Source organism: Vicia villosa, linkage group LG5 (assembly GCF_029867415.1).
Source record: "Vicia villosa cultivar HV-30 ecotype Madison, WI linkage group LG5, Vvil1.0, whole genome shotgun sequence".
In the NCBI taxonomy this organism is placed as follows: domain Eukaryota; kingdom Viridiplantae; phylum Streptophyta; class Magnoliopsida; order Fabales; family Fabaceae; genus Vicia; species Vicia villosa.
This window is the reverse complement of record NC_081184.1, coordinates 115,471,322-115,482,401: the sequence shown is the minus strand read 5'-3', so window position 1 is coordinate 115,482,401 and position 11,080 is coordinate 115,471,322. Positions and strand designations below refer to the sequence as shown.

The following is an 11,080-nucleotide window of genomic DNA, read 5'->3' as shown; positions in this document are numbered from 1 at the left end:
ACATTTGTCATATTTTATATGCAGTGAGTCCGGTCTCATTGGACACAAGATTGAAAACACAGTTCCAATAAGCTCTATTGATATGATTTTCCTAAAACACAGTGGTGTTGATATTGTAAGACTAAAAACGTTTTCTGCATAAGTAAGATTTTTGATTAATCAAATACAAAAATATGATTAATCAAATTTTTACACCTTATTAATCTAAATAAAAAGTGCACATATATTAATATCATAAAGAAGAAATCAAATAACAAACAATAATTGAAACCAATTTGCAACAGTTGGTTACCGCGCACTATGAAATATGAATATGTAGTAGTGACGCTTTCACTTTTCCTCTAAATAGCAAACATCAACTCACACTCGCTCCTCTTGTCTGTATTGCAATAGGCCATCTTCATCATAAACAAACACTGTTTTCCTTTCTCTTCCATTCCAAAAAAAATGTCACTCAAACTCTCACTACACTTTCATCACACTCCTCCCCTCAACTTGTCATCATCATCATCATCATCATCATCATCATCATCATCATCATCATCATCATCATCATCATCATCATCATCATCATCATCATCATCATCACCTCTTCGTTTCCATGCACCTACTCATTCCCTTATTAGCATTACTAACAATTCAAACTTGTTCCTTGTGGCTTCTTCCAACCGTCCTCGCATTGAGATTTTAACCGCTCGCGCGATTACAAGTCAAGAACGAAATTATGAATCCGAGGATGAAGAGTGTTGTGTTGAGAAAAACGAACTAGCTGAGGAGAGTGTGTGGAATCAAATGAAGGAAATTGTTAAGTTTACTGGACCAGCTATAGGTTTATGGTTATGTGATCCGCTCATGAGCCTAATTGATACTGCTGTTGTTGGTCAGGGAAGCTCAACTGAACTTGCTGCTTTAGGTATCATTCCAATCCAACGGTGTTATTATTATACTTCTAGCTCCCAAGAGTTGGCCTCTAGGCGAAGGCTTGAGTCTTGAGGGTGTTATACTCACAAGGTCTCAAGTCCAAATTCTTTTAGGTGCTAACAATTTTTGTGTTGGGTGAAGTCTGTACAGAGCTTTGCGGCCCTGTCTTAAATGCGCCCCCTACAAGTGGGCGGTTGAGATTGGTCCCCTTGAATTAATTTGTTGCAAGGCCGGATACCAAGCTTTCAGAAAGAAAAAAAAAACTTTTAAATTGCATTTTATGATTTTCCTTTTCCTCAACCAGGTCCTGCTACGGTTGTTTGTGATTATATGAGTTTAACGTTCATGTTTCTGTCCGTTGTTACATCCAATATAATTGCTACTTCTCTTGCTAAACAGGTTTAGTTTATTTCATTTTAACTCGTTTTTTCAATTATTGTTTCCTATCAATGAATTTGTGTTAAGGAATTTGAGTACATATATGTTTTGTGTAGGATAGAGAGGATGTGCAGCATCAGTTGTCTATCCTGCTTTTTATTGGGTTCGCGTGTGGCTTGATGATGCTTTTGTCTACAAAGTTATTCGGTGCAGCGACACTTTCAGCTTTTACCGGGCCAAAGAATGCACATGTAGTACCTGCAGCTAATACTTATGTGCAGGTAATTTGTCTTCTGATTTTATACGCATCGATTTATCTATCTTGAACAGAATCAAGCAGGGGAATTGTCTTGTGTCTTGTGCTTGATTTAGTTATATTGAGTTTTTCTTTATGATGTTAGATTCGAGCCTTGTCGTGGCCTGCTTTACTTGTTGGATGGGTTGCTCAGAGTGCAAGGTGCAAATATGCTGCTATTTATTTCACATATCTCATTTTCTGAAGTCAGTGTGGCAGTACATTTTTATGTCAAATATGAGTTACTGCCCTTGGCATTTTATTTTTCTGTCGCACTTAACATCAATTAGGATAAATGTGGTTCGATTTCGTGAATGTTTCTTAATATTTTGTGTTGCCCTTGTCATTGCCTTGGTGTTCACATTCTCTCTTGCAGTCTTGGCATGAAAGATTCATGGGGACCCTTGAAGGCTTTGGCTGTTGCAAGTGTTATAAGTGGACTTGGTGATATAATTTTGTGCACCTATTTAGGCTATGGAATTGCAGGGGCTGCTTGGGCTACAATGGCATCACAAGTACGCTGAGCAAACACTATACACGCCATTATACTTTCATTACATTATATATGGTTCGGCCTATTTTCAATGCGCTAACATAGTTATATACTGATTTTCCTCTCTCTTTTTGTTTCTAGGTTGTTGCTTCATATATGATGATTCAAGAACTAAACAAAAGGGGATACAACGCGTTCGCCTTCTCTATTCCATCAACCAAAGAATTTTTGAAAATACTTAGTCTTGCTGCTCCTATATACTTGACATCAATATCAAAGGTCACATTAAGTACTTTATCATATTTGTGGACTAGTTTAACTTTTCGATATAACTCATAAGTTATGATGTTCAGGTGGCTTTCTTTTCGTTACTTATATATGTTGCTACATCAATGGGTACACAAACAATGGCCGCTCATCAGGTTTGTTTCACTCTTTCTCTCATTTCGCAACTCTATTGCCTTGCTTTCTATCTGATAACATAAACTCTTACTTCAGGTCATGATTCAAATCTACATGGCGTGTACGGTATGGGGAGAACCTCTCTGCCAAACTGCGCAATCGTTTATGCCTGAGTTATTGTATGGAGTAAATAAGAGCTTGACAAAGGTTAATGTTCCTCATTCACAATGTTCAAATCACAAAACTTTTATTTTATATAGAACAAGGATCTTTGGTTTTTCGTTTGGAAGAGTAGTTTTACTACTAATCAGAATTTTAGATTATCTATTGCATATTCAAAGTTCTCTAAGTTTTTGTAATAACGACAGGCCCGATTTCTACTAAGGTCACTTGTAATCATTGGAGCTATACTTGGATTGTTGTTAGGGATTGTCGGAACATCTCTTCTTTGGTTATTGCCGAACATATTCACATCTGATCAGACGGTCATCCAGAACGTAAGTCCTCGCACTTTCAAACATTAACTTCAGAATCTTTTAATATCTCACTTGTTATATTAAATTAAGGCCAAAGTTAGTAACTTTAATATATAATGATCATGCAGATGCATAGGACACTGATTCCGTTCTTTATTGCACTCGCTGTAACACCCCCTACTCGCAGCCTGGAGGGAACATTGCTGGTATGTTCTTGATAGAATATACAACTGTCGCTGAAAGTTTGTAAAATTGTTCATTTGGTTATGCAGGCAGGACAGGATCTAAGATTTTTTAGCTTGTCAACATGTGGATGCTTTTGTCTGTCTGCTCTAGTGTTATTGGTAACATCTATTTATCGATCTTCTGGCATATATAAAGCAATATTGCTTGAACATTTATGTTGTAACAACACTAACTAACTACGCCGAATTTACCTTGATATCAGATTTCCAGTAGATATGGTTTGCTAGGATGCTGGTATACCCTTGCTGGATTTCAATGGGTAAGATTCTGATCTATAACTTATAAATATATGATCACTATTGTTTCATGAAAATATATTACGAGATTTTATTCTTCAATGGCTATTAGGCTCGGTTTACAGTAGCACTTCTGCGCCTTATCTCTTCAAATGGCATATTATACTCGGAAGAGGCGGGTATAAGCCAGAAGTTGAGAACTGCTTAGCTTTAAGGAAAAGTTGTTTATGAATGCATATTCATGTAAACTTGGGAATTTGATTCTATGCATGATGTGGAAGTATGTGGTGCAGTGCTGCAGATGTCCAATAATGAAGTTTAATGGGATTGCCTGAAAATTTTCACTCTCTCTTCTTATCTTTCAATGTGGGTGTAATTTGATCTCTACTAATTGCAATATAATTTGAGTGTTACATAGCAATCTGTGAGTAAATTATGCAGAGGATACTTTGTTTCTTGAACTAGAGTTTGTTAATATTAAATTTCACCTTTGGTTGGTGTATAGCCTCTGTATCTTCGGATGTGAAATGTAGGATTTAGTTAACAATTCAATATCCAACGTTTTATAAAATATCGGTCAATCTCATTTTTTTTGTCTTGTCATGCTGAATAAGATTATGTGCAATACTAATAGCTGATTTATTATCACAAAACAACTTTGTATCATCTTCGCATTGTATCTTCAAATCTTCTAACACTTGTTTCATCCACAATAACTCACAAATTCGTTGTGTCGTAATTCTAAATTCTACTTCAGCTCATGTTTGAGCAACTACACTTTATTTCTTATTTATTCCTCCAAACAACCATATTTGTCAAAAGTATATCTTTTATTACTCACTGAAATCAATATTAATGTAAGCTTCAATAGCTAGACTACCACACCTCTCTCATAGTTAGACTACCACAACTCTCTCTCTAAATTGATTTTTTTTGTTAAATAAAATATTATAAAAACATAAATAAAGTTAAATGGGTAAATATTAAGGCTAGCTTATACACAAATCTGCATCTTTTTTATTAGATGTTTGACTTAAAAACTTTCGATATGAAAATGGAAAAGAAGATCAACCATAACCTTGTCAATTACAAAATAATATAATATTATGAATTATTAGATATAAGCTCTCTTCACACTCTTTGTATTTTGGTTTTACTATTAACAGCTGTCAGTTTGTAATAGGTTACTTGGTTAATTCTGTTAGGCAGTTAGTGATTGGTTAATTCTGTTAGGCTTGGTCCAATAGCAATAAGGAATATATAAACCTTATCTGCTCATGTAAACTGTATGGTGAATATTACACTGAGTGTAATCTTTGAATGAAAAATGAATGTTGAGCATTCTTTAGAATCAATAGAGCAAACAGATTGAAGGGCATTCTTCAACTCTAACATGAATACATAAATAAATTAAAATGTTTCAGCATTTAGCTAGCTTGAAAAGCTGAATTTTCAAATCTTGCAGTTGTACATGTTTTAGGATCTGCCGCCAAAATTTCACATTTTTTAGGCTAAATTACAGTTTTGGTCCCCTGTTTTGACATTTTCACGATTTTGGTCTCCCTATTTTCTTTTTAAACAGTTTTGGTCCCCCATCCCAATTTTGAATCAACTCGTCATGTACTGTTCATGTACGGTCATGTACTGTTCATATACGGTCATGTACTGTTCATGCACGGATCATGCACTGTTTATGAACAAAATTGGGATGGGGACTAAAACTGTTTAAAAAGAAAATAGGGGACCAAAATCGTAAAAATACCAAAACAGGGGGACTAAAACAGTAATTTAGCCTTTTTTTTAAACAAGAAATCCACCTTTTTTTTTTCATTAATTGTTTGAGTGCAAGTCTTTGGATAACAATTTTTTCTACCAACAAGGTTAAATAAGTTTTTAGTCCCTATAAATATTGCAGTTTTATTTTTAATCCTCCTGAGTTTTGGCAACGGTTTTAGATAGTTTTGCCAACGGTTTTTTTGTTAACACTGTTGCCTAAAGGCAGGGAGGGACTAAAAATAAAAACTGCAATATTTATAGGGACCAAAAACTTATTTAACCTATCAACACAATCCATGTGTACCGAGTAAAAAATGTCAACCATAATGAAAGGACCTTTAAACATTAACTACATAAAATATTATGAAAACATAAATAAATTTGAATGTCTCGAAATTGAGGCTGTCTTGAAAAGTTAAATTTTTAGAACCTACGCCTGTGTTTACAACTTCAGTTGCCCTTGTCGTAGACGTTGGAGATTATATTAAGTGATTCGTAAAAACAGTTGGAAGAATATCTTGGAGAAACAAGAATAAGTGATAAGTGTAGTGTGTGATAAAATGAGAAGTGGTAGGGTTATATTTATGGATTTGGAAGAAGATATGATTATAATGAGGCGGTTGAATGAAGAATGTGTGATAATAATAATAAGGGGTTGAATGAAGAACATATGATAATAATAACTGGTTGATGAACAAGGTATGATGGTAATAACTGGTTGATGAAGAAGGTGTGATGATAAGGAGTGGTTGAATGGAGAACATATGATAATAACGTATGGTTCAATGAAGAAGATATGATAATAATGAGTGGTTGAACGAAGAAGTGATAATAATGTGTGATTGACGAAGAAGATATGATAAAATTATGTATTCTAATTTATGGATTAGAAAGAAGATATGATTATAAGGAGGCGGTTCAATGAAGAATGTGTGATAATGATGACTGAATGAAGAACATATGATAGTAACTTGTGGTTAATGAAGGGTTGAATAAAGAAGATGTGATGATAATGAGTGATTGAATGAAAAACATATGATAATAATGTATGGCTGAATGAAGAATATATAATAATAATGAGTGGTTAAATGAAGAATATGTGATAATAACATATGAATGAAGGAAGAAGATATGATAATAATGTGTACTCCAATAAAGAAAATGTGATAAGTCATCGTAGAAATTTTATCAGAATTAGGCTCTGTTTTGTAAGACACAATTTTGAACTTATAGCTTATAGCTTATAAGCTCATATGATAATTTAGACCTATTTGGTAACGGTCTTTTCATCTCAATCTTATAGCTTATTTTGCTAGCTTATAACTTATTTTTCAGACACTATTTCAAATAGCATTTTAGCTTATAGCTTATAGCTTATTATTTTTTTCTTCCTTTTTTATCTTTATTATTTTAGTAAAAACTCATTTTTATCCTTTATAATTTATTTTAATTTAAAATAAAATAATTATGTATTAAATATCTTTTATGTTATTTTACATTTATAAGTTACTTGAACCGTTAATTTTATCAAACACTTCAATTAGTTTATCAGCTATTAGTCTCAACAATCAATCATAAACTATAAACTATCAGTCATCAGCCATCAACTAACTATAAATTATCAGCTAACTTATCAATCAACCGCTATTTTTATTAAACAGACCCTTAGTGATTGCAAAAAGGTTCCCACCATTTAGTTTGGTTTATCCTCAAAATTTCCAAAAGTTGATGTCATATCATTTGGTAGTTCCTCACATATGTATAACGTTGGATAGATTGTTGTACAAATGTTGGGATCAAAATAACTCAAGTGACTACTTTAAGTACGAAATTATAACATATTAACTCAATCAATTTTGATATTCTATTTAATTTAATAGCTTAAACTCATTTACTTCAACATGTATAACTTGTCATTCATAAAGCATGTGCTCTAGCAGTAGCCCCGTGCTAATAAGTTGAAAACTTTGGATAACAATTTTTTCTATGGACAAGACAACAACACTTGTGTTTGAAAATAGCCATATTAACAAGGTAAAGAAGGCCAACTATAAAGAAAATACCTATAACGTCAATTACATAAAATATAATGAAAACGTAAATAAATTAGAATGCTTTCGCATCGAGGCTGGCTTGAAAAGCTGATTTTCAAAACTTGCGACTAAGTTTGCAAATTCTATTGCTTGATTTGCAGAAGCAGTTGCCTAATTTTCAAAACCAAATAGCGTAAGTTTTGGCTGCTGAAACTAAAGCTTTGATGTTAAGCTAGCAAGAACTGTGTTTATTTTTGAGTTGATTGTGTTGACAACAACCCCTACTGAGTTGGCCATAACAATAGGTATAGTAGAGGCTGCAACCACGATGTCTTGCCCATTTGGATCTAGCGCCACAATTTCACCCACATCTTGATTTTTATTGAACATGAAATCCACCTTCTTCTTTATTAGTTGTTTGTGTGTAAGACTTTGGATGACAATTTTTTCTATGTACAAGACAACAACAATTATGGTTTAAAGTATCCATGTGTTAGATGTAGTTTTCGACACCATGTTATCAATAAAGAAAAGAAAATATCTTTGTAGATATTGTGAGCTTTCGACGAGAAATTTTGTCTTGCTAAAAAGACATGTCGAAGCTATCTTTATATAAGAGGGAACGTTGGATATGGGACTTAGAAATATTTTCTAAATTTTACTTTGGTTCGACGAATAAAGGTGTGGCTTTCGACAGGAGATTTGAATTTGAATGCATGAGTAAATGATTTTCTTTCTTATCCGTTTCACCAGAAGACGTGTGGAGCTTCAGGGCGAAAAGAAGACATGTCGAGCAAAACGTGGCATGTTCTGGGCGAAAATGCCGTTGAAAACGGCTATTCTCGATTTAGAGTATATATATAAGTCTTAGTGTTAGGATTCATGTGTTCAAAGTATCTGCGTATTGAAAAAGAGTCTCCTGAGAATGTACGTGTAAACATCTTTACTTTTTACAGTTTATAATATATTATTTTTAGAATTTTACTTATAGCAATTTACTTTCAATTGCCTTTATCATACTTTCTTTACAAGTTTGTGAGATTACATTAGAGAATCGTTTAGATCAAAACAAACATTATCATAAGAATATGGACATTGTTGAAATGTTCTTCATTTTAAATAACAAAGTATAAAGCAAAAAAGCACATGTCATATGATCAATCTAGTTGATCTAGTGAGTAACCAAAGATTCTTGTTTTTTGAAGGACTAACGTTTGTTTACCAATTTTCACGGTAAACACTATGTAAATAGGATAAAAAAGGTCAACCATAAAGAAACGACCTTTAACTTCAATTAAATAAAATATAATAAAAATGAAAATGTTGTGAATTCAATGCCACGAACAAAGTATAAAATAAGGGATGAATAAAGGACAAGGAAGAAGAGGAGAACACAAATATTGGTTATAACTGGTATTCTTTTACTTTCTCTTAAAACAAGATTACAAGTTTACAAGAATAACAAATAACCTCTCTCACCCTAAATTAGGATTTGCAGCTTAGCAATGATGAGAGACTAGTATGCTATTTATAATAAAACCTAACATACTAACTAATGGGCTTTTTCCATAAGGCCCATTACACAAGCCAACTTAATAAACAAGCTAACTTAACAAATTAGGGTTTAAACACTAAAACCTAATTTAACATGCTAACGACCCTAGCATCTTCGACACAAGCATGTGAACAACCTTCGACTTCATGCTTAATCCTGACGAACCAAGAAGCTACCCTTCGACCATACTAGAGTTCGATCCAATATCTCACAAATCTCCACCTTGGATCTAACTCTACAACATCAAGAGAACAAACTAGCTTTCTTCATGCAGCTTTATCAACTGCATACAGTGGAAAAACTTGCAACTCGGCAATGTCTTGGTGATCATATCAGCAGCATTATCTTTAGTCGAAACCTTCAGCACTTGGACTTCTCCGCGCTCGATTACTCCTCTGACGAAATGCATCCTCACATCAATGTGCTTAGTTCGCTCATGATAGGCTGAATTCTTCGACAGGTGTATTGCACTTTGACTATCACATTTAACAGTGATACCTCGACCTTGAAGTTTCAGCTCCTTCGCAAAACCTTCAAGCCACAATGCTTCTTTCACAGCTTCAGTTAAGGCAATATATTCCGCTTCAGTGGTTGATAGAGCAACAACCTTCTGAAGTGTTGTTTTCAAACTAATTGTTGTGCCAAACATAATGAAAACATATCCAGAAATAGATTTTCTGGAATCCATACAACCTGCATAATCAGAGTCGACATATCCTTCGATTACTGCTTTACTATCTTCACCCAAGGCTCCACCATAAATTAAGACTCTATTCAGAGACCCATTTATGTACCTTAAAATCCATTTCAATGCTTACCAGTGAGCCTTTCCAGGGTTCGCCATGTACCTGCTTACAAGACTTACTGCATATGCTATGTCGGGTCTAGTACAGACCATAGCATACATCAAAGAACCAACTATATTAGCATATGGGATGCTATTCATATAGGCTCTTTCGACATCAGTACTGGGACACTGATCAATACTCAGCTTGAATTGAGGGTTTATTGGAGTCACAACTGGCTTCGAATTCGACATACCAAACTTTTCGAGAATCTTTCATAGATATGTCTCTTGAGATAAGCATAACTTCGACTTCTTTCTATCTCTTCGAATGTCAATTCCAAGAATCTTGGAAGCAGCTCCCAGATCCTTCATATCGAACTCCTTATTGAGTTCAGCCTTCACCCTCATCACATCTTCAACATTGTTGCTTGCAATGAGAATATCATCCACATAAAGCAACAAAATAACAAATGAATTACCAGGTCGAAATCTGAAGTAAACGCAGTGGTCGAACTTACTTCTAATGAAACTTATGTGTGCCATGAACTTGTCGAATCTCCTATTCCACTGTCGAGGAGATTGTTTCAGCCCATATAAAGATCTCTTTAGCTTGCACACATAATCTTCCTTCCCCTTTTCGACATACCCTTCAGGTTGCCTCATCAGGATCATTTCATCTAGATCACCATACAAGAACGCAGTCTTCACATCCATCTGTTCCAGTTCAAGGTCGAACTGTGCCACCATGGCAAGCAACATTCGAATGGACCTATGCTTCACAATAGGAGAAAACACATCATTGAAGTCGACACCTTCTTTCTGAGTGAAACCCCTTGCAAGTAACCTTGCCTTGATTCTTTTCGACGTCACTCCTTCGATTCCTTCCTTAACTTTGAAAATCCATTTACAACTGACTAACCTTGCCCCAGCAGGTTTCTTGATCAGTTCCTAAGTGTGATTATCATGAAGAGATTTCATCTCATCATCCATGGCCTTCAACCATTCAGTCTTATTTCGACTCCTCATAACTTCCTTGTAGTGTCTAGGTTCTTCGTCTAGAACCTCACTTGCAGAGATTAAGGCATAAGCTATAAGATCTGCATACCCAAGTCTCTGAGGTGCCTTGATGACTCTTCTCGACCTATCTCTCAACAATAGGTAGTCATCGATAGTTTCCTCATCCTCCTCAGTATCTTCTACTTCTTCTACGACTTCATCAGGGATATGCAATTCAGCATCAACATGCTCCACCTCAACAGGAATCTCTACCTGTTCCAGATCTTCGTCAGATGTTTCTGTACTTCGACCAACATCATCAGTTTTCTTAAAAGCCATTTCAGCTTCATTGAAAACTGCATCTCGACTGGTGATACACCTCCTGTGACCTGGCTCTAGGCACCATAGCCTATAAGCTTTGACTCCTTCAGGGTATCCCATGAACATGCATTTCAGAGCTCTAGGTTCGACCTTGTCTTGCCTAAT

General features: G+C 34.8%; 1 protein-coding gene across 1 annotated transcript; it reads left to right on the top strand.

The window, feature by feature from the left end:
• The first annotated feature begins 338 nt into the window (after positions 1 to 338).
• Positions 339 to 4,018, top strand: LOC131602098 (protein DETOXIFICATION 46, chloroplastic-like). Its single transcript, XM_058874106.1, has 13 exons — positions 339 to 913; positions 1,226 to 1,320; positions 1,416 to 1,580; positions 1,701 to 1,756; positions 1,971 to 2,109; positions 2,229 to 2,366; positions 2,441 to 2,509; positions 2,586 to 2,696; positions 2,858 to 2,986; positions 3,094 to 3,171; positions 3,238 to 3,309; positions 3,414 to 3,470; positions 3,560 to 4,018. The coding sequence occupies exons 1-13, from the start codon at positions 448 to 450 to the stop codon at positions 3,653 to 3,655; spliced, it is 1,671 nt and encodes a 556-aa protein (XP_058730089.1). The 5' UTR covers positions 339 to 447; the 3' UTR covers positions 3,656 to 4,018.
• The last annotated feature ends 7,062 nt before the right edge of the window (positions 4,019 to 11,080 follow it).